Source organism: Triticum dicoccoides, chromosome 2A (assembly GCF_002162155.2).
Source record: "Triticum dicoccoides isolate Atlit2015 ecotype Zavitan chromosome 2A, WEW_v2.0, whole genome shotgun sequence".
In the NCBI taxonomy this organism is placed as follows: domain Eukaryota; kingdom Viridiplantae; phylum Streptophyta; class Magnoliopsida; order Poales; family Poaceae; genus Triticum; species Triticum dicoccoides.
Window position 1 is genome coordinate 39,148,124 of NC_041382.1, and position 24,091 is coordinate 39,172,214.

General features: G+C 44.2%; 3 protein-coding genes across 4 annotated transcripts in view; all 3 read left to right on the top strand.

Moving 5' to 3' along the window:
• Positions 1-259: 259 nt before the first annotated feature.
• LOC119353049 (glycerol-3-phosphate dehydrogenase SDP6, mitochondrial-like) lies at positions 260-6,226 on the top strand. The gene is made up of 7 exons (XM_037619626.1): positions 260-650; positions 1,620-2,093; positions 2,587-2,918; positions 3,512-3,672; positions 4,035-4,293; positions 5,538-5,835; positions 5,910-6,226. The coding sequence occupies exons 1-7, from the start codon at positions 275-277 to the stop codon at positions 5,915-5,917; spliced, it is 1,908 nt and encodes a 635-aa protein (XP_037475523.1). The 5' UTR covers positions 260-274; the 3' UTR covers positions 5,918-6,226.
• Positions 6,227-10,425: 4,199 nt separating this feature from the next.
• On the top strand, positions 10,426-16,125 carry LOC119353050 (disease resistance protein PIK6-NP-like). The gene is made up of 8 exons (XM_037619627.1): positions 10,426-10,744; positions 10,876-11,737; positions 12,615-14,571; positions 14,689-14,793; positions 14,876-14,941; positions 15,071-15,115; positions 15,253-15,465; positions 15,631-16,125. The coding sequence occupies exons 2-8, from the start codon at positions 10,914-10,916 to the stop codon at positions 15,835-15,837; spliced, it is 3,417 nt and encodes a 1,138-aa protein (XP_037475524.1). The 5' UTR covers positions 10,426-10,744; positions 10,876-10,913; the 3' UTR covers positions 15,838-16,125.
• Positions 16,126-19,695: 3,570 nt separating this feature from the next.
• LOC119353051 (disease resistance protein RGA5-like) overlaps positions 19,696-24,091 on the top strand; it is a 5,899-nt gene continuing 1,503 nt past the window's right edge. The window contains exons 1-5 of one of the 2 annotated variants that reach the window (XM_037619629.1): positions 19,696-19,992; positions 20,184-21,057; positions 21,803-23,750; positions 23,870-23,974; positions 24,035-24,091. In XM_037619629.1, coding sequence (XP_037475526.1) covers positions 20,237-21,057; positions 21,803-23,750; positions 23,870-23,974; positions 24,035-24,082 — 2,922 coding nt within the window. In that variant the 5' untranslated portion in view covers positions 19,696-19,992; positions 20,184-20,236 and the 3' untranslated portion in view covers positions 24,083-24,091. The remainder of the gene's footprint in view (positions 19,993-20,183; positions 21,058-21,802; positions 23,751-23,869; positions 23,975-24,034) is intronic. The other variant, XM_037619628.1, reaches the window with a different exon arrangement.

Genomic DNA, 24,091 nt, shown 5'->3' on the forward strand with positions numbered 1-24,091 from the left:
CCATATTAAAATATTTAATATTATATTTGTGAATGGAGGGAGTATAGAAAAAAAATCAATGAGAATCTGAATCACCCAAAAATCGTGTAAAATTTCTTCGACCGCGCCCGCCCGTGCGACCCCTGAAAAGTGGGGAAAGAAAACCAAAATCGCGCAGGTCCACGGCTCCACCGAACATACTGAGGCCACTTTCTCCCCCCGCAGCCGCCCGCCCCGCGTGACGGTGCGACCCCGCAACCCCGAGCCGCGATCCCACGCGCCCGCACGCCGCACCATGGCCGCGTGGCGCCTCCGCGGCGCCGGCACGGCCCTGGCCGCCACCTCCGCGCTGGCCGCGGCGGCTGCCGCCTGGTCGTCGCCGGTGTCCGCTTCCGACCCGTCCCCCGCGGCGCTCGAGTCCGCGCGGCAGCTCGTGTCGCGGGCCGGCTCGGGCGCGGGCGCGGGCGGCCCTCCCCCGCGCGCCGCGCAGCGGGCGGCGCTGGCCGGGTCCACGGCCGCGGAGCCGCTCGACGTGCTGGTGGTCGGCGGCGGCGCCACCGGCTGCGGCGTCGCGCTCGACGCCGCCACGCGCGGCCTCCGCGTCGGCCTCGTCGAGCGCGAGGACTTCTCCTCCGGCACCTCCTCCCGATCCACCAAGCTCATCCACGGCGGTGCGTGCTCTCCCCCCAACCCTAGGGCCCCTCCGGAGATTCAGCCCCCTTTTGCGCGTAGATCCTCCTTGTTTGCAGTTTTAATTTAGCTCTCCTGCATTCCGTTTTTACGGAGCGTTAACGCCGAATCTTCTCGAGAAGTCCTTGGCCGACTAGAGTCAGTGGTCCAGGCCAGTGGTCACTCACTCCCATCTTAAGCCAGTGAGACGATTCAATGTAATCGAGAGTGTGGGTCAGGGCTTGACGATTTTATATACTGGCAGTGACCACTTCCTTAGTTATCCCCTTCGGCTTACTGGGATAATGAATCGATACATTTCTTGTTACTAGCATCGTAAGTTTGGTGATCACTCCAGTACATGTTTTAATAAGTATAAGCAGCACATAGTTAATTTTCCAGCTATAGATGTTGTTTGGCTCTAATTACATACACGTCTATCTGATACCAGTATCAATCAGAATTTAGTACAGCACGTTTCGTTGGATAAATGCCTAGAGATCAAAGTGACAAGTATTCCTAAACCTAAACCTAAACCACCTTACTGTAATGACACCCGATTTCTGATTTGGTATGACACCCGAGTGTGAGCCACTGAAGAGCAATAGTCAGTACAGTTATCAAATTGATGACCCATTTCTGTAAGGTTCAGAGCTTCGTCATAGATCAGTCATTAATAACTCAGGTGCTTTGTGCACTGTGATTGCTTTCTAAAGAAAGAGAGCATAAAAATACTTCTTAAACCAGGATTTTTTTTAAGTATGCTTTTTGTTCGTTTAGTACAGTGAAGTTTTTTTTCTCTTCTCTTTGGACGTGTATTCATGTTTATGCAACATGACAATCATTGTTCTTTTTTTAATCTTTGAATGTGTCCATATTAAATCTGTGAGCTCAAGCATATATTGATTGGGTCGAAAGACCAATAGACCATAGCATGGTTCATCATTTTTGCGTTGAATTCATTTGTACAGGTGTGCGTTACTTGGAGAAGGCAGTGTTCAATCTTGATTATGGGCAGCTGAAACTGGTTTTTCACGCTCTTAAGGAGCGCAAGCAAGTTATTGAGAATGCTCCCCATTTATGTCATGCTTTGCCATGCATGACTCCTTGCTTTAACTGGTTTGAGGTTGTATACTACTGGTTTGGTTTGAAGTTCTATGATATTGTCGCTGGCAAAAGGCTGCTACATTTATCACGGTATTATTCTGTAGAAGAATCAGTTGAGCTTTTCCCGACCCTTGCAAGGAATGATGGTGACCGTAGCCTACGAGGAACCGTAGTTTACTATGATGGTCAAATGAACGACTCTCGTTTGAATGTGGGGTTGGCATGTACATCTGCAGTTGTTGGTGCAGCTGTTCTCAATTATGCTGAAGTGGTCTCCCTCATTAAGGATGAATCAGGAGATAGGGTCATTGGTGCACGCATCCGTGACACACTATCAGGTAGAATAAAGTATGTCTTTTCTCTTTGCACTATATCAAGGATATAATCACTTTAAAGTATGACTCGGGTTATCTTATTTAATGATCCGCTGCGTCTTTTCATTAAAAATGTATTTACTGGTGGATTTTTTCTAGTTTCAAGTGCATCTAGATATCTTAAGCATGTAGACCACGAGAATGTGAATAAATTTTAATTATCAAATGATGTAGTAGTTTCTAGTCTCAACGCTCAAATAGTGGTAGTTGCACCTATAGAACTTTCTTGTGCTCTACCATAAAACTGTAGTTAACTTATGGTATACAAGTCAACAGGTAATCTGTTAATCCCGAATAAGGGCAACAGCATACTGTGCTAATTGGATTATTTCTTTGTATTTTTTTTACTTGACAATACTTTCTGTTATCTGACATTATCATCTGGGACATTTGTGCTCATCTAGATAGCTATGCAGTCATCTTACATAGTTACTTAACTTCTAGCTTTGTGTGTCAGGTAAGGAATTCGACGCATTTGCAAAGGTGGTTGTTAATGCATCAGGAGCATTCTGTGATTCTGTAAGGAAGATGGCTAACAGTGACGTAGTACCCATGATCGCTCCGAGCAGTGGGGTGCACATTGTACTTCCTGATTATTATTCCCCTGAAGGAATGGGGTTAATTGTCCCCAAGACCAAAGATGGTAGAGTTGTCTTCATGCTGCCATGGTTGGGAAGGACGGTTGCTGGGACAACTGATTCTAGTACAGCAATAACAATGCTTCCTGAACCACATGAAGATGAAATACAGTTCATATTGGATGCAATATGTGATTATCTTAATGTTCAGGTTCGTGTACTAGCATATGTGTAACCTTTATTAAAAGTTGTTTTTCCATCACTCTAAACTCTTCTTTACGCCTGCTGGGTTCTATGCTTGAGTATGCGGTTGACATGCTCAAACTAGACCTAATACATGATATTCAATCTAGAGTCTGCTCCCTTTGTTAGAAACTTAGAATGCACTGGTGAACTCTGGAATGTTATATATTTCTTGAGGAAAAGTTAACTTGCCAATTCACGAGCTATGAAAAAGTGCACATGTCTAGGGTCCTGAGGTGCATTCAAAGTTCTATATCAATCTTCCAGCAATAGTTAACCTTTCATTTAAGCAATGCCTACCCAATTTTCAGTACTGAAATCATGCATTGCTAAACTCAGTAGATTCCAAAGTGTTTGTAATTGGGTTATTTTGCTCTGCACTACTTTGATCATTGATTCACTGCCATGCATTCACGATATTCTTTTGTATTGTAATACTAGCCATGTGCCTACCATTAGTCCTTATAGTATATTTGTTTTTATTGTATTTTCATATTTTTCATTGTGTGGAATTTCCAACCAAGTAAGGGAGAAGGGGAGATAATTTCATTGTCATATTAGGTGAGGCGTTCGGATGTTCTTTCTGCATGGAGTGGTATTCGCCCATTGGCCATGGATCCATCAGCAAAGAACACGGAAAGTATTTCTAGAGATCATGTTGTATTTGAAGACTACCCAGGGCTAATAACAATCACAGGTGGAAAATGGACAACGTATAGAAGGTAAAGGATTCCACAGTAGCTAATTTTGCTCTGTGTACACATATAAATTAAGCTGGTTTGGCTCACTCAAGTTTTTGCCTGGTTTACTATCATTCATATCTTGATAGTTGTTTATCCCGTGCAATGCATATCATGATGATTATGTATGTAGTACATTGGCTTAATCATTATTGTGAGAAATTAATTGGACCGTCATTTATTGCATTAGTAGTTCATGTATTTTTAGTCGGGACTTAATGCACTGGTTGTCTGCTAATACTAGGATGGGATGGTAGGCTATATGGATGCACTAGCATGCATGTGCAGCATATGTTTAGGTTCCGCTGCTGTATTCTAAATTTCTAATGAGCCTGTTTATTCAGCATGGCTGAAGATGCTGTTAATGCAGCAATAAGATCAGGGAATTTGAAGCCAGCAAATGGCTGTGTGACTGATCATTTGCATATAGTTGGTGGATATGGATGGGATCCTGCTTCTTTTACTGTGCTTGCTCAGAATTATAAGCGAATGAAGAAGACATATGGTGGCAAAGTTATTCCAGGCGCAATGGACAGTGCTGTATCGAAACATCTGTCACATGCATATGGAACTTTGGCTGAAAGAGTGGCTGCAATTGCCCAGGTTTGTGGTCCCTCTGCTATAGCAACTTACATACGCAATCTATGGTTTAGCAAGAAGGAAAGAGAAGTTTGATTTTGCCTTTTCTAATTCAAGCCTCAAAGATGAGCACCTACTGGGAAGTACTTTTTTTACTTCAAATTAGAATATTCAGGAACATAAGCGCAATATAATAATGCACAATATGACTATCTGTTTGGTGTTTTCCTATGTTGACCATTACATCAGGCAGATGCATGAGATATCTGCACACCATTACCACATTAAAATTTTACAAAGTCGAATATTCATTGGACGCATAGTGAGGTCTCAGCTTATGAACTGGCTAATGTCTTGTAGTTGGCATCAATCTGGTAGGATGTCACACTGACATGAGGCCCAGTTCAGTAAGTAATGAATGCTCAAGGAAGAAGATGTGAAGGAGAAATTTCGTCTCAGTTTTTGGTTTTTAATCACCAGACATTTAAAGACCCGCTCCCACAACGCCCTAGCTGACACACCATGTTATACACACGCACACACACTTGATGTTCCCTGAGCAGCCATGCAATTCTTTGCACGCAATGAATTTGCTGTATCTTCTTCTGCTTCTTCACTTTTTTCTTCCGCACAAGGATGACAATGTGATGTTAAAATAGTTGATTTGCTTATGTGTTCTTTGGAAAATGCACTTGGTCTTTCCCTTAAATAAGTAGTGAATGCATCATAGTTGACGAGGCTTAATTTGAATGTTCAGGATTCTCTGAAATTTAATGATGGCAAATAAATCTCTGTTTTGACTCTAAATTTCTGAACTAGTTCAGTATTTCCATTGAAATTGTACTGATAACCCTATAATTGTTGATGCTATTTGATTTGTTTGTATCAGTGCATCTCTTACATTTCTAAAGACACTTCCCCTCGTTTTATATGGAATTTTTTTTATTTGTACATATTACACTTGGTTCTCTTTCATATGAGCTGCCCATGTGTACATTTCTTGTGCTGATTATTGACTATCTGGGATTGCGTAGCTAGCCTCAACTATCCAGCATGAATGTATATATATTTGTGGTGTTCAACTATACAATGTAACTGCTGAATCAGCTATTAGTATACTCATGCTCTCATACAGCTCAATAGCCCATCATACGATTGTATACACAATTCATCATAATGCAACTGCAACCAAGGCTTGTTTTATTCTACTATAAATCTGTGGTTACCATACCAAATCCTCATTATCTGTTAATGGCTTCATTTTCCAGAATGAAGGCTTGGGAAAGCGACTTGCTCACGGATACCCATTCTTAGAAGCTGAAGTAGCATATTGTGCTCGCCACGAGTACTGCGAGTCTGCAGTTGACTTTGTTGCAAGGAGATGTCGGCTTGCCTTTCTTGACACAGATGCTGCAGGGAGAGCATTACCCCGGATCATTGAGATCTTAGCTTCGGAGCACAAGTGGGACAAGGCAAGGCGGAAACTTGAACTGCAGAAGGGTATAGAATTCTTGGAAACCTTCAAGTCATCGAAGAATGCACAGTTCAGAGATGGGAAACATAACGGTGAGTTTCCTTTTAACGCGGTCCCCTTTTGTACATCCAATTGAGCTTGAAATTTGATGTTTGTTCCTTTGTAGGGCAATGACTGAAAATATAACTACTGTGAATAAGCGTGGGGTTGTACAATTGCGCAAACCAGTTATGCGGTTAAACTTCAATAAAGCAGGCTCCAGTACAGAAATTATTCGATGCATGTGTGCTGGTTCCTGATTATCCTTTTGTTTTCCTTGTCTACACTGTGGTTACGTGTCAGATTTGTAGTGAAATTAATAAGATCATCACCATGTCATAGTTGGATATATATGGGAAGTTGGTTGGGCTAAATAAGGTAGATTGAGGTCTCTGGAAAACCAGCATGGAAACCATGTTTAATCATCTTATTGCTTCGCCTTTTCGGAATTGTTTTCAGTTTAATTCAGTTAACCAGATTTTCGTACATGCGTAAAGTTAAAATGTTTTGGATAACCCACTTTAATAACTGGAACTGTTTTGCCATTCTTCTTCCTCTTCTTCTTATTTTCTTTTTTCTTAAAGGGTAATGCCAATGTCATTATAAGGGTAATACCATAATTCATTCCTTTAGGAAACATCATTCTTTTGATTATGTTTTAGTGTTTATTTCATTTTGTTTCTTTTTAAGGGTAATACAAATGCGACTAATGCATTGCTTTTTAGGATATTTTTTAGAAAATTACACTATTATATGTTTATTCTTGCATATTATTAAAAAAAGGCATTTTGTGTAAATTGTGTGAATTTTTCATTGTTTGTTTTAGATTGTTTTTTCATTTTCTTTCTTCTTGAAGGATAATGTCAATGCCACCAATTCATTCTTGCTTACAAAATCTCATTTTGTTTTTATTTCATCATTTTTCTTAAAGGGTAATACCAAGGTCACTAATTCTTTAGTCCTCACAGTTAGTGTGACCTGGGAAAAAAATTAAAGAAAATTTCAATATCTTCAGTCCCGGTAGTTTACTGCTAAACTGCCGCAATCCACAACTATTTTTCATTCCCCACGGTTAGCTTGACTATGGAAAAAAAAGAAGAAAAAAATAGTTTCTTCACTCAGCATAAAAAGCTCGTCAACAAAGACCAGGTAGCTATTCCGTGGAGTGTACTAGCAGTTAGGGTAAAAAAGGTCAAATTTGTGTTAGTTTTTTTGGAAACTGCTCTTAAAAACCGTAAAAATTGGAAAACTGTTGTATATGAAAATGTTTGGGTTAATTGATAGCTTTCCAACGGCACATTATATAGTTTGAAAATTTCTTTCCTAAAAAGAGTTGATGAATTTTTTGTTTCTTGAATTTTGTTTATAAGCCGTAATGATTTTGGGAAACCACCAAACATGAAAAAGTTTCTCCTATTCAATAGATATGTAACGGTATATTATTTTTCATTAAACAGTTCAAAAATTACGACAAAAACAGTGCGAAAAAACGATGTCAGAAAAAGTCCGGTCGACAGTTGACTACGCCCAAAGAAATGATGCTCGTTGTGTACGTAGTAGCACGAATTCGAGAGTCCAGTCTGTCCAGAGTAGACCAATGTCCCATTAGCGCCCATTCATTCCCCATGGCATAATGCGCTGAGATCAAAGTCTCATGGCCCTGCTAAACTTGAAAAGTTTGGTTCTAAAATTCGAAAGTTTGGTTCTAAATTTTAGGCCAACTCCACCGCGCGACCCCATCTTGTCCGGGTGCCTCTATTTGGGAACGAACGAATGGCGCTGCCCAACGTGCGACCTCAAACAGACAAATGTCCGGATTTCGTCCGTATTCGACCCATCCCCACCCAAACTTGCGTCGAGTTTGGGATGAAACAGACATCGCGCGGATGGGCTTGCCACACGCCCTTGTCCCCCCGTGGCCCGCCTGTCGGGGACACTAGCAGTTCCTTCGCTTCCAATGCGTCCACCCTAGTCCTGGCCATCTCCGGCCCACCCAGGCCCGGCCCTAAAATCCAGGGCCTAGGCCCGACGGGCTTGCCCGTGGGCCGGGCTTGGGCCTGAGTTTTGAGCCCACCAGCACGGGCCTGGACGGGCTTGGGCTTGGCATATTAAGGAAGAGGCCCGGCTCATGGCCCTAAGCCCTAAGGGCTTTTCAGGGCTTTTTACTAGATGGGCCGGAGTTGGGCTTGAAAAGTAGGCCCGATGGTAGGGCCTGGGAGGGCTCGGGCCTCAGTTTTCTGCAGTGGGCTTTTTTAGGCCCGGCCCGGCCCATGGCCAGGTATACTCCACCCCCTCGCCCCGCCCTGTCGCCGGCGCCGCTGCTATTCTCCGGCCGCCTCCTCACCGCGCAGCCCTCGGCCGTCCATACCAAACCACGTCTCGACATGGCCGTCACCACGCATGCGCTTTTGCCTTAGTTTTGGCCGTCGATCGGAGGAGGTTTAGCCGTCGCCGTCGTAGCCGGCGGCAGAGGGAATACGACCGCCGGCGACGTACCACGATGGGCACGACAGTATCTTCGACCAAGGATTTGATTATCAAGGTAAAAATGTTGAGCCCCTGCACCAAGAACCGGCCACGTTTGAACAGTTTGTCCAATTCCATCGTGAGCTGTGTGATTGGTACACTCATTTGGATCTTCAAAATGACTTGGTTGAGCACGTGTGGGGTCACATTAGCAATCAATAGATGTATTGGTTCATTTTATGTTCATTCAAGACAATTTCGATTTGGTTGTAAAATTATTTTATTAGAGACAATTTCGATTGGGTTGTAAAACTATTTTTATTTTCAGACAAAAAGTAATTGGATGTGCAAACTTGTTTTGATTTGAAAATATGGGCATTTTTGGCCCTGGCGGACAGGATGGGGGCAAACGGACCGAGTCCAGGCAAAGCGAACGTCCGTTTAGGATCGCGCGATGGAGTTGATCTTACCGGTGGGAGTGGGACCTGATTTCACACGAAACCACAAGGGGAAACGCATTCAGTCCAAGCTCATCCTCATCGTCACGGGGTGCACTTGAGCGACACACCTCCAGAAGCTGCGTCCGTGCTCACTGCCGCTTCTGGCGTGCTTGCTGAGATAGAAGGCCAGCAATAAGAGCGACTTAAATGGGGTGATCCATTTTGTTCATGGTCGTTTTTGGATTGGTGCAGATGAAAAAGTCGATCCAACGCGTCAATCTAAATGGACGTACGTCCGTTTTCGTCCGCCTGCCGACCCATTTTCGGTTCATTTTTTAGCCGGATTTGCGTTGGCGCGGATACAAGACGGACGCAGGGGTTCGTTCTCTTTTCTCACCGGGCTCACTGGTCGGTGGCACATTGGATTGGCCTCTTCACATCAAACAGCAAACCCTCGCCCGCCTGCTTCGTCGCCGACGCCGCCGGCCATTTTTCCGATAAAATGGATACATAGATAGTTTAACATACAAAGATAAAAAAAAGACCACTACTCGTCGCTTTCTGACTCCAACACAGTAATGTCCTCCTCCGACGTCTAAATGTAGGCATCCATGCGGCTCGTCTTCAAAGTCCCAACCCTATGTTTCTCGTAGCTTCGGTTTCAATTGAGCGGCCTGCTTCCGCGAACGCTTGTCCTCCCTATAGGCGGCTCGCTCCGTCCTCCTCGCGCCTCTCTCCAACCTTCTTTGCTTGTAGAACTGGCGCTCGTCGATGATGTCCTGCGGGAAGCGTTCGCGTCACACCACCATGGCTTCCACGTCCATCTCGGCGATGGCGAGGCGACGCTGCCGCCTTCGGTGGACACGACGATCCTCGTCGGTGAAAAGCCGCGAGAGAGACGCCAGATCCTGCGCCCGCTGGGTCGACACGACGGGAAAATTCATATCCCGACGAGGCCTCAGGAGGCGCCGCGCCGCCGCGTCGTGCGCGTGGGCCGCCTCCTCTGCGGTGTCGAAGGTGCCGAGGATGAGACGTTTCTCGCGAAACCAGATCTTGGAGGAGAAGGCGTCGGAGCGGCGCTCGCGGACTCCGCAAAAATCCGAAGCGCCCAGACGGCGGATCGACATGGTGGCGCAGAGGCGAGACGAGTGGGCGGCGGACAATGAGCGGGGCAGAGTGTGGAGGGAGCGCCTTCTTATAACGAGCGCCGGTCGCGGTGCGCGCAAGAACCTTTCCCGCGCGCGCTAGGCCGCTTTCCCCTGTGCGCGATGGAGCGTCAAAACCAGGGTGACGACATGGCCGCTAGCATGATCTAAAGCGCGCATGGTCATGAAATGGATCGGCACGTTGGGCGCACTGCCGACCCAAAACTAAAAGAGGGGGGACGGCGGGCAGGCGGCCGACCCAAACGGACAAAAACGCCGTCTGTTTGGGTCGGCCCGTTGGAGTTGCTCTAATGTATGAGAGATAGTACGCGCGTATACAGTGTGCATGGAAGTGAAAGAGCAAGAGGAGGGGGAAATATCAGGGTAAAAAGATGTGGCTGAGAAGACGGAGCACCTCCCGTCCCGTCTACAGCTTGGTTCAGAAAACACAGGGTTTTTGCCTGTGGGAGCGGGACCAAGCTGGCAGCCTCCTCCGACGTGCTTCCGGGGAGCTTCAGACCAATAATGCACGCATGCACAGTCTCAGGAGTGACCCGTCCACCCACAGTCACAGTGCAACCTCATCATTCATCAAAGCGGCCAGATCTAAAGAACGAGTTAGAGGCATCTCGATCTCGTTCTCACCACCATTGCTCTTGCTCCATCAAAAGCCACCAACCATGGCGCTTGTGTAGCCGTCCCACGCTTGCTCGTCTCGTCCCGCTCCCAGCAAGCACGCCCGCAGGGGCGGCGCGCAGACCTAGCTAGCATTTGGAGGCGGTTGCCGAAGTGAAGAGCCTGCCGCTGCTGCTGACGTGCTAGCTGCTTGGGGGTCTTTTCAGAGAGCTCCTTGGTGTTGGATCTGCTAGCTGCTTGCCTTCCTCGGCTATGCTCTGCTTGGTTCTATACAGGTAAGCAGCAACTGATTGATTTGCTTTCATTGACGCAGAAGGTGGTGGCCGGTGGAGAGAACAGTTTTTTTTTTGGAGGGGTTTTCTACAACGGATTCCTGTCTTGTACTAACTTCCAATGGATGTTACAGGTTTTCTTCCTAAAGGATCCGACCCAAGTCACCCAACCATGGAGTTGGTGACCGGTGTCATGGGAAGACTACTCCTTAAGCTGGGCGAGCTGCTCGCGAGTGAGTACAAGCTACAGAAGGGCGTCAAGGAAGACATTGAGTCCCTCAAAAAAGAGATGGAGAGCATTCACATTGCCCTTAAAAAGGTGGCCGAGGTACCACGGGACCCGCTTAATGCGCAGTTCAAGAAATGGGCAGATGAACTGAGGGAGCTGTCGTACGACATGGAGGACGTCGTTGACAACTTCCTGGTGTGCGTCGAGGGATCTGATCCAGCACCCAGCTCCAACAAGCTCAAATGGCTAATGGAGAAGATGACCGGCTATTTCACCAAAGCCAACGGTCGCCATCAGATCGCCAATGACATTAAGGCTCTCAAGAAACTTGCCGAAGAGGTGGCTGGCCGGCGTGCCAGATGCCAAGTCAGCGATGCTGTTGTCAATTCACCTAGCAGATCCAAGGTTGACCCTCGTATGCTGGCTTTGTACAAGGATCAGCAAGAGCTCGTCGGCATTGAAGCCGCTCGGGTCGAGCTAACCAAGAGGCTGGCACTTGTTGACGGGGATGGGTCAAATCAGCAGCTCAAGATAGTCTCTATTGTCGGACCTGGAGGACTCGGCAAGACAACTCTTGCCAAGGCAGTGTACGATAGTCTTCAAACGCAATATGTTCACAAAGCTTTTGTTCCGGTGGGTCAAAAACCTGAAGTGAACAAAGTTCTCAAGGACATCCTCTTGGAACTGCGCGTGCATACGAGCGATGTAGCCACATTAGATGTAAGACAACTTGTCGAAAAACTCCGAGAACTACTTCAGAATGTCAGGTTCGAAGCTTGTCCACCTCAATCATGTTTATATAGTTGAAACACTTAATGACACATTTATCTCAATTTACATATATACTCCCGCTGTTCCTAAATATAAGTATTTTTAGAGATTTCACTATGGACTACATACAGAGCAAAATGAGTGAATCTACACTCTAAAATATGTCTATATAAATCTATATGTAATCCATAATGGAATCTCTAAAAATACTTATATTTAGGAATGGAGGGAGTATAATCTTGTGAATAGAGGATATGTTGGACTTAAGGCGCTAGATGTATTGACACAATGTGGGCCTACATGTTATGATGGATGCCATCTGCATGGAACTGGTGACAAATACATATCTGATACCAATAATTTGTAGTCTACTAATATAGAGTTTGGCTTTATTAGCCAGGTGGTGCACCTCAGCGTCATAATTACATTGAATCTGATGAAGCAAGATGTTAGAAAGTTGCGGTTAATTTCAATTAAGATCTTGTGAATTTTAATTTGGGCAGCCTATTCAATCCTGATGTATTTTTTTATTAAAATAAAGTATTTTTTCTTGTTTTCCTGTTTTTTCATTAGGTTGTGAACAACCACCAACTATTCTCAACAGAATTCAGAAATAAATCTAATATGCGAGCTTCCAATGCAAAACTATATTTAGTTTGAGAATGTGATTAATGAGAACCGTTGTTGATATAAATGAAATCAGTCAAATTCATGCATTCGTTCCTTGTTTATTGCACCTTTTCTGTAGACTGAATGATCACATATACATGTATATTCATTATCCAAGTGGCTGGCATGCATCTTGTTCTTCTAATTGACACTCTAGATAGTTCTGAACTAACTAACATGGCTCTTGCTCTGTCATGTGGATAGGTACTTCATCGTTATCGATGACATATGGGATTTGGAATCATGGGGAACAATCAAATGTGCTTTGTTGGACAACAATCGTGGAAGTCGAGTAATCACAACAACTCGCATTCACAAAGTCGCAGCAAACACGGGTGATGTCTACAAGCTAGAACCACTTTCTCATGATTTGTCTAAAGCACTATTCTATAAAAGATTATTTGGTGGTGAAGAGAACTGCCCTGATGATCTACCTTCTGAGGTATCTAAAAAATTTCTACAGAAATGTGGTGGTGTGCCGCTCGCTATCATTGCAATAGCTAGCTTGTTGGTTGGTAAAAGAGTGGAGGATTGGTCTATGGTATACACCTCTATTGGTTTTGGATATGGAGATACTAGAGATATTGATGACATGAGAAGGATATTAGTATTTAGCTATGATGATCTACCTTGTTATCTAAGGCCTTGTCTATTGCATCTGAGCATATTTACAGAGGACGCTTTGATCATGAAAGAGACATTGATATGGATGTGGGTGGCCGAAGGCTTTGTCAGTGAAGAGCGAGGGAGAGGGTTATTTGAGATTGGAGAGGGATACTTTAGTGCTCTCGTAAACCGAAGCCTGATCCTGCCTGTGGGGAAGAAAGGAAAGAATGTCATATATGCTTGCCGTGTTCATGATATGGTACTTGATACAATTTGTTGGTTATCGAAGGAAGAAAATTTTGTTACCATAGTGGATGGTAATGGGAAATACTCATCTTCAGAAAGCAATGTTCGTAGGTTAGCTGTCCAAACAAGAGAGGAAGAGCAGGGCAACCATTTGGCCAACACAAGCATGCCAAAATTGAGGTCATGTTATGCCAGCAGCTGTCATAAAAGTATGATGCCACCACTTTCGAGCTTTCAAGTGTTACGTGTTCTAGACATGAAAAACTGCATATTTCTGGAAAACTGTCATCTTAAGCATCTTGGAAGGTTACACCAATTGAGATACTTGAGTCTGGAGAACACAAAAATCAGTGAGCTCCCAAAAGATATAGGAGATTTAAAGTTTCTGCAGACACTAGACTTGAGGAACTCCTGGATACAAGAATTGCCTCAGGGTACTAGTTTGCTAAGGGAACTTAAGTGCCTGCGTGTTGACAGCAAGCGCTTGCGCAATCGTAGAATTGAACATTTTGGTATAGCAGTGCCGAATTGGATAGGGAACCTGACATCCCTGGAGGAGTTATCTTTGCAAATTAATGGTGAATTCTCTACCTTCGTTGAAGAACTTGGTAAGCTGACAGAGCTGAGGGTGCTGGACTGTCATTTAAGGGGAAGTCTGGATGATTGTTCTAAGAAAACTTTGGTGGGTTCTGTATGCAAACTTAAGAAAATCCAAACCCTACATCTTGAGGGCCTCTGGTGGTCGGAATTGGAGGCAGATACCTACTGGGCAGGCTACAAGCCTCCTCGGGAACTCCGTGATCTGTCAATATCGACCAAGTTCAGTAGGGTCCCGGCGTGGATTAATTCCTCGCTGCTTCCGAACCTCTCCAAACTAAAAATGCGGGCTTTCCCTATGGAGGAGCAGGATGTGGTCAACCTGTGGGGCTTGCCAGAGCTTTGTAGTTTGAAAGATTTGTGGATACGACCAGAGGGCATTGAGTTCCCTGATGGCGCGTTCCCCAAGTTGAGGAGCTGCGGGATAGATGCACCTTTCTGGTTTCTGCCGGGAAGCATGCGGAGCCTTGAATACATTACGTTCGGCACAGGGTGGTACTTGGACAAGAAGGATGCCGTCGACGTCATTGATGTTGACTTTATTGGTACCCTGGGGAACCTCCCTTCTCTCCGGTGGGTCTTCGCTTATATGGACTGCTGGGGTGGTGCCCGTGCTTCTGATGTGGAGAAGATGGAGGCAGCGGTGAGGCAAGCAATAGACAATCATCCCAACCATCCCACCCTTCGACTCAGCAGGCGTGGTGGAGATCCGGTATTAATACAGCCTTTTGTTTGTACCTATCTGGTTCGCCCTTTAGTGTGAGTTTTTTTTTCCAAATTCACTGACAGGGTACCAGTTTTGGTTTTTTATATTTTTGTATATATATAGATAAGAGAACCAGCCTCCCCTCTTCTGGATCATAATACTGGTGTTGGTACGTCTGCTCAGCAGGAGGACAACGAAGAATCGAGCTCCCAACTGACACAACAGGAGGTACTACTTGCTTTACTCACTACTAGCTAGCTAGCTTCCCTTTTAAGCCTCATGCATAGTACGTCGGTCCTTTTCATTCCAGTTCCACGACGACGATGACAACTGTGTCACACAAGAGCCGGATCCGGAGCACAAGAACCAACATCAGGTGCTCCATCGGATGATCACCATACCACGCCACGCATGCATGTCTTTGCACTCGTGCTCAAGTTTCTGAATTTTCCTCACTCTTCCTGCTTCCATTTACCTTGTCAATCTCTTCTTGTATTGTATGTAGTCCCATGAAGGCCAGGCGTCCGATTCCTCCAAGGCAGACCAAAAGGTAGGTGCTACATACTTGTACGTGCAGGCGCGTACCTGCCTGCTGCAGTAACCCGTACGTGGATAATGCACTATTAATCTAGTATTATTACAATTTTTTTATGCTGCCTAAAATGAGCTCCTTGCGCGTTTTTTCAGCCGGACGACGAACGTGAAGCCAACGACGTCGACGTTGATGCTGCGGAGAAGTGCTCAGTTCTCGACGTCCACCCCAGCTCTCCTGTCCCTCGCATCAGTTTTGGCATGTCTGCCCCATCACCAGCGCGCACAACAACCGCCGGTGTCAGTTCCTCTGCTCAGGCGATCAACGAGAAGGAGGAGGAAGAATCGCAGGCAGACCGACCGGAACAGGTCTGCTGCAATAATATTTAGAGAACCATTGAAGCACTTCGCTTGCACGAGTCTAGATTAATTATGCACCACCGAATAGTTATTAGTGTGAGTGAAATTAGGGACCTTTTTTCTGGGAAAATTAGTAGTCACACCAATAACACAAGTTGCCTCGTTTATTTTCAGCCGGCTGAGGAACACGAAGAAGCCGAGGACGGGTCAGCAGAGACGACTCCACCAAAGACCCTGCAGAACACAGTCGACGTTGCTAGTCTTGCAGAAAGCAGTGAGGCCGCCGCTGCTACGCCTGCTCCTTCTGAGCCCGCTGGACCGAGATGGAGGCGTTGGGCGTGCTTTAGTTGCCTCAAGTCCGGCAGCAGTTCTTCTCACTAGTGTGGTGCCGTGCTTCTGAAGATGGCTCAGGACTTCTGAATAATTGCGTTGCTGGTTAGTGGTCGGGTTGAACTGCACTACTTTTGTCGGAACTTCTTAAACTGTTTGTTGCTATTGTTTGGCTTGTAATAGGATAGTATGACGCACCAGGTTTTTTGCCCCGTAGTCTATGTTTGATCAAGATCAGGCATCGACAGCGGGTTTTCCTGGCGGGTTTGAATATCCTTTCCATTTCCACATGTTAATTAAGATTTGTTTGTTTGTTTGAGGAACGGACTTTGTTGTTTCTGTTTTGCTTATGCCAAGTATTGCGAATTCGGCTATGCCCATTTGAGTAAACAAAAATGGCCTTCATCTGTCTACTGAATTCACAATTTTCTTCTAGTACTGAGCTTCATTTGGAAGAAGACTCACTACTGGAAAAAAAATCCACGCCGAGAGCTAAACCGTGGGATCTTGGCAGCCGAGTACCATGCTCGGCAAAGTGTAGCACACGGCAAAAACATACCAATGCCAAGACACCCCTAAAAGGTACTCAGCGATCAAGAAAGACCCGGTAATGATGCAATACGCCGAGAACTAAAGAGTAGGTTCACCGCAATAAGGTGACACGTGGCATGTCCGTTTGCGGTTGACGGCTCCGTGACGTCGTGGGTAAGTTTGCCGAGAGCTCCCAATCAGGTTCTCGGCATACATTTTTGAAAATTGATTTTCTTCCTCAACAGAATGTCTGCCGAGAGGCCTTAGAATGATCTCGCTACAGCTTAGATACTTATAGGTAATGCCATGTGAGAGTTTTTGCCGGGTACTTGACATGTACTCCCTCCGTTCCAAAATAGATGACCCAACTTTGCATTAAAGTTAGTACAAAGTTGAGTCATCTATTTTGGAACGGAGGGAGTAGTTGGTAGTATCAGTCAGGTGTCACCTCTGCCGAGGGCTGCCTCTCGGCAAAAGTTTCTTTTCCGAGTTGGGTAGCAGTTAGGTGGCCCCTCTGCCGAGTGCCTCCTCTTGGCAATGGCAGCTTTTTCCGAGTGGTGCTATCGGAAATATGTCCCACATATGTTGTTGACAATTTATTTCTTCATTAAGCTTTGCAATTGAAAATAAATACATATGTAAGAGGTATATAACTTCATAGCAGAATAGAACAACACATCTCATATCAAGAAGCATATATGTTGCTCATACAAATTCCTTGAGCACATCACGTACAAGTTCATACAAATTCATAGAACACATCACATGCAAGTCAAAGTTTGTAGCTGCGTTGCACATCACATCCAAGTTCATAGAGCACCTCCGTGGACACGTTCTCTACACTTGTGGAGCGGCACCATTTCCAGCCGCATGACTTTGCATAAAGAGATAAAGAGGAGGAGAGTCATGTTAGCATTGTCCGTCGATATATATTGATTGGTGGCTATATTAAGAGAAAGTTCTAACCTCAAGCGTGCTCATGATATGGCCCACTGTTGTCAACTCATTTAATGAGCGTTCGCTCATGTATATCTTTCAAAATTACTGCCGTATCCTCTTTCAATTTGTGCTCATGCTATGGCTCATAGTTGTCAACTCATTTAGTGAGCGTTGATTCGTCATGTCCCTCCCAGTCCAGGTCGGCAAATCCCATTGGACGGTCATAACATCCAATTGTCCACCAATCGCACAGTGGTAATGCACTAAGCGACATATTGGCCAGTCTGATTAGCCAATGGCTATCCCTATTTTGGGAAGCTTCTTCTGTCCGGTTTTTATTGGTTTTCGGAATCTTCTCAAAGGTTCCGGTCTGTTTTTTTATTCCTTTACAATTTTTCCTGGGTTTCTTCGAATATGTCCAATTATTTTAAAAACTATTCAGACTTTTTGTTCAAATATTTACAATTCCAAAATGTGTTTGCATTTAGAAAATTTTCACAATTTCAAAAACAAATCACATTTTTCACAATTTCAAGAACCGCTCTTTGCTCCGAGTTGTAGTCGCTTGAAAAATCTCGAAAGAGGACTAGTACCAAAGTAGTGACATGCTAAAGGATTACTGTCGGGGTGCCATCTGGTGGAGGAGGAGCTCAATTTCTTCATATGCTCATTTGGCCTCTTGCAATTGGGGATTTTGAAGAAGGTGCTCAATTTCTATTAGGAGGAATTTGGTCAATTTGAATCCCAACTTCATCTCTACCTAGTCTGTTTTTTGTGCACGTTAATAGTGTGACGTCCCTATGACTAAACACATAGCAAAAATAACAACTTAAAATCAAAATCATCCTAGTTTTTGCCCTTTTTGCTTAGGGGTCCTTCGACCACCTTTCTTTCCATTTCCTTGGACTGTTATGTTCATACAACTCATGCACACCATTAAAATCCTAATTACGTGATATTAACGCAGACAACCTACTCTCATGATTTCTCATTCAACACCTTTGGCAATGAATGACATGCTATGGTTGTTCATTAAAATAGAAAGATGTTGAGCGTCAGCTGAACCAAACGTCAAGTTCTTCCATAATCTTCTGCATGTGGATGGAAGATATATCACTTAGGTTATTGGAAACCCCATATTATGTCTCTTCCAAATCTTGAACGAGATAAGAATAATCATGGAAATACTAGCTTTTCTAGGTTGCATTATATGCAATGTGCACACACTTGACGAGCATCATTATTTTGAAACAGATGCAAGCACCAATTAATGATGTTTGCACACATGTCAATCAACACATGCTCATGTTGAAGGTAAGCTTACCGCACCAAGACGATATCACTTGCGAGCAAAACCCTTATAGTAAAACGACAAATCTATTAATTGAAGGTGGGTAACTATGCGACACTCCTGATTGCATGAAATGTAAACTGTGGATGCAGTAAGGCCAACCACAAATTTGAAGGTTGTCCTTCGTCCATAGGCGATTCAAGACCTCTAACCATCCAACCATTCCAGAACTTCATAATTTGTAAGAATGATTTGCTTTTTTACATGTCCCACATGAAGAGTATCTGTGTAACACGTCAAATGAACTATTTGATGCATCTCTTGAAGGAAATATGCCCTATAAGCAATAATAAAGTTATTATTTATTTCCTTATTTCATGATAAATGTTTATTATTCATGCTAGAATTGTATTAACCGGAAACATAATACATGTGTGGATACATAGACAAACATAGTGTCACTAGTATGCCTCTACTTGACTAGCTCATTGATCAAAGATGGTTAAGTTTCCTAACCATAGACATGAGTTATTATTTGATCAATGGGAAGCACTTCATAGACAACCTGGTTTCATGCTCGCCGCTGGCGTGTTTGCTAACATAAGCCGATTAATAATGTACTAGTGGTTGAAACCCTTCATTGCAGGCCGCTTGAGAGAAAATTGTGTGCACGATTCTTCATCTTTATAATAAAGGAATAAAAACTCACCTTCATCTTAAAATAAATAAATAAAAACTTTCTTGCATCACATGAACATCACATTCATCTCAAAAAGAGAAAAACCTAGTAAAACTTTTCTAAAAAAAAGAAAAAAATCTCACTTTCATCTTCCAAAAAAACTCTAAAATAATTAAAAAACTTTGTCACCATGGCCAACCAACATATGCCACATGGCATAGTTGGTTGGCTGTCCTTCTCGAGCGCGTTAATGGGGTTTAATGAGAGACAGTACGCGCGTTTATAGTGTGATGGAACTAACGAGCTAATGTATACGAAAAAATATCAAGGGAAAAAGATGTGGCTGAGAAGACGAAGTACGTACCTCGCATTCTCAGCAGGAATTAGTTGCCTGCGGGAGCGGGACCTAGTTGTCAGCCTCCTTGGACGTGCCTCCGGACAGCTTCCTAGCAATCATGCATGCACCGTCAGGACCCGTCCCACATTGTGTTACCTCATCATTCATCAGATCTGGGAAAGCCTTTGCTGGCTCCTCGGCTCTGCTAGCTTCTTGGGGGCACCTCAATCTCAGCAAGTTGCTCTTGCTCCACCAAAGGCCACCAACCATGGCGCTCGTGTCTCGTCTCGTCTCAGCAAGCACGGCAAGGGCGACATTTGGAGGCGGTCGCTTGCCGACGTGCTAGCTTCTTGGTGATCTTTCCTGGGAGCTCCTTGGTGTTGGATCTGACGGCAAGGGTGCCTTACTCAGCTATGCTTCTTGTACTAAGTAAGTACTCTCTCTATAAACAAATATAAGATCTTCTAGATCACTACAGAGGGAGTAGAGTACCATCAAACCACCGATTTGCTTCCCACCGGCGTTACAGGTTTTCACCTGTGGAACCGGCGATGGAGAATAGTTTCCTTTGGTTTTCCTACAACAGATTCCTGTATTCTAACTTCCAATCGGTGTTACAGGTTTTCTTCCTAAAAGATCCACACATTAATTGAGAGCGAACATCAACTCTGCCATGGACGTGGTGACCAGTGTCATGGGAAGCCTACTCGCCAAGTTGGGTGAGCTGCTTTTGGCGGAGTACAAGCTACAGAAGGGCGTCAAGGAAGACGTCGAGTCCCTTGAGCTAGAGATGAAGGGCGTACACGCTGCCCTTACAATGGTGGCAAAGGTGCCAAGGGACCAACTCGACCAGCAGGTGAAGATCTGGGCAGATGAACTCACAGGCCTGTCATACGACATGGAGGATGTCGTTGACAACTTCCTGGTGTACGTTGAGGGGTTCGATCCAGCAGCCAACTCTCACAAGCTCAAATTGCTAGTGGAGAAAATGACCAGCTTGTTCACCAAAGGCAAGGCTCGCCATCAGATCGCCAATGCCATCAAGGACATCAAGACCCATGCCAAAGACCTGGCTGACTGGCATGACAGATACAGTAAAGTCAAGGACACGGGCATAAACAACACCATTTATCCTTGTCTAGCGACTTTGTACAAGAATCAGAAAGACCTCGTTGGCATTGAAGACCCTCGGGACGAGCTAATCAAGAGACTGACACATAGTGATGGGGATGTGTCAAATCAGCAGCTTAAGATAATCTCTATTTCTGGAGCCGGAGGACTCGGCAAGACAACTCTTGCCAAGGCAGTGTATGATAGTCTTCAAACAAAATTTAGTTGCAAGGCTTTTGTTCCGGTGGGTCGAAACCCTCAAGTGAACAAAGTTCTCAAGGACATCCTCCTGGAACTGGAACCAAGCAAGTCTATGGGTGATATAGCCATATTGGATGAAAGACAACTCATCAACAAGCTCCGAGATCTACTTCAAGATAAGAGGTTCGGATCACCCACCACAATTAAGTTTATATATAGTTAAAACAAGACACAACTATCCCGGCTGATGTATAATCTGGTAAACAGAAAATATGTAACTAGGAAGTAAGGCGCTAGTTGTATTGATGCAATGCGGCGCTACATCTACATGTTATGATGAACGCCATCGACATGGAACTCGCAAATGCATATCTACAGCCATTAATTCGTAGAGTCTACTATATATACTTTGACTTTTCTCAGCCATGTTGTGCATTTCTTCATAAGAACATTGAACCTAATGAAGCAACAAGTTTGAAACCTGTGGTTAATTTCCTGTGAGATCTTTTAAATTTTAATTTGGACAGCCTATTCAATCCTGATGTATTTTTTTGAAAAGAATGTAGATTCTATCACGTTTTCATGCTTTTTGCTACCATTTGGGTTCTGAACAGGTAACATTCTGTGGAATTCAGAAATAAATCTAATATGCAAACTTCCAATGCAGAACTATATTTAGTTTGGGAGTGGTATTAATGAGAACTGTAGTTGATATAAATGAAATCTTTCAAGCTCACGCATGAATTTGTCGAGTGGCTTTCATTCCTTCTTTATTGCACTTTAATATTGTAGATTGAATGATGAAATATACATGTGTATTCCTTATCCAAGTGATTGGCATGCACCTTATTCTTTCCAATGATATTCTACATATATATAGGCGTTCTATACTAACTAATGCATGGCTCTTGCTCTGTCATGGGGATAGGTACTTCATCGTCATCGATGACATATGGGATACAACGGCATGGGGAATAATCAAATTTGCATTGTTGGATAACAATCTTGGAAGTCGAGTCATCACAACTACTCGTCTTCATCAAGTTGCCACAAAGACCGGTGATGTCTACAAGCTAGAACCACTTTCTCACAGTTTGTCTGAAGAACTATTCTATACAATATTATCTGATGGTAAAGGAAAATGCCCTTATGATCAACCTTCTGACGTATCTAAAAAAATTCTACAGAAATGCGCTGGTGTGCCGCTTGCTATCATTGCAATAGCTAGTTTGTTGCGTGATAAACCAATGGAGAATTGGTCTACACTATACAGCTCTATTGGTTTTGGAAATGGAGATAATAAAGATATTGATGACATGAGAAGGATATTAATGTTTAGCTATGATGATCTACCTTATCATCTAAGGCCTTGTCTGTTGCATCTGAGCATATTTCCAGAAGACGCTTTGATCATGAAAGACACATTGATATGGATGTGGGTGGCCGAAGGCTTTGTCCATGAGGAGCCAGGGATAGGGTTATTTGAGATTGGAGAGAGATACTTTAATGATCTCGTAAATAGAAGCATGCTCCTGCCTGTCGAGCACATAGAAGATAATGCCATATATGCTTGTCGTGTTCATGATATGGTTCTTGATATAATTTGTTTGTTATCAAAGGAACAAAATTTTGTCACCATACTGGATAGTAATGAGAAATATTCATCTTCACAAAGCAAAGCTCGTAGGTTAGCTGTCCAAACAAGAGATGGAGAGCAGCACAACCATTTGGTTAACAAGAGCATGCCAAAATTGAGATCATGTTATGCGAGCATGTGTCATATAAGTATGATGCCACCACTTTCATGCTTTCAAGTGTTACGTGTTCTAGATATGAAAAACTGCAAATTTCTGGAAAACTGTCATCTTGAGCATCTTGGAAAGTCACATCTGTTGAGATACTTAAGTCTAGAGAACGCAAATATTAGTGAGCTCCCAAAAGATATAGGAGATCTAAAGTTTCTGCAGACACTAGACTTGAGGAACTGCAAGATAAAAGGATTGCCGCAGAGTACTAGTTTGCTGAGAAAACTTAAGTGCCTGCGTGTTGGCAGCATGCGCTTGTGCACTGATGGTTTTGAACATATTTGTATTGAAGCGCCGAATTGGATAGGGAACCTGACATCCCTGGAAGAGCTATCTTTGAAAATTAGTGGCGAATTTTCTACCTTCGTTGAAGGACTCGGTAAGCTGACAGAGCTGAGGGTGCTAGGATGTGATTTAAGGGGACATTTGGATGAGCGCTCGATGAAAACTTTGGTGGGTTCTGTATGCAAACTTGAGAAAATCCAAATCCTACATCTTGAGGACCTCGATGAGTGGTCCGGAATGGAGACAGATACCTACTGGGCAGGCTACAAGCCCCCTCGGGAACTCCGTGATCTGTCAATGTCGAGCACTTTCAGTAGGCTCCCAGCGTGGATTAATTCCTCGCTGCTGCCGAACCTCTCCAAACTAAAAATGGATCTGTATCATTTTGAGGAGCCGGATGTGGTCAACCTGGGGGGCTTGCCAAAGCTTTGTGACATGGGAAATTTGTGGATAGACTCATACATTGAGTCCCCTGATGGCGCGTTCCCCAAGTTGAGGTACTGCGGGATACATGCACCTTTCTGGTTTCTGCCGGGAAGCATGCGGAGCCTTGAATGCATTACGTTTGGCTTCGGCACAATGTGGTACATGAGGGATGCCGTCATTGATTTTGACTTTATTAGTACCCTGGTGAACCTCCCTTCCCTCCGGTGGGTCTTCGCTAATATCGACTGCCATGGTGCCCGTGCTTCTGATGTGGAGAAGATGGAGGCAGCTGTGAGGCAAGCAATCGACAATCATCCCAACCATCCCACGCTTGATCTCGACATGAGTGGTGACCCTCGGGTATTACTACATGCTTCTGTGTCTATCTGGTTCGAGCTTTAGTGTGATTTTTTTTTTTTTACCAATTCACTCACAGGCTCAGAGCTACTAGTTTTGGCTTCTTATTTATATACATACAGATGATAAAAGAACCAGCCTCCCCTCTTCTGCATCATACTACTAGTGTTGGTACGTCTGCTCGGGAGGACAACAAAGAATCGAGCTCCCAAGAGACACAACAAGAGGTACTACTTGGTTTACTCTCTAGCTAGCTTCCCTTTTAAAAGCCTCATGCATAATCGCAGTGGCGGAGCCAGGATTGGAGTATAGGGGGGGCCGAGTACGTATATTGATCGAATCTC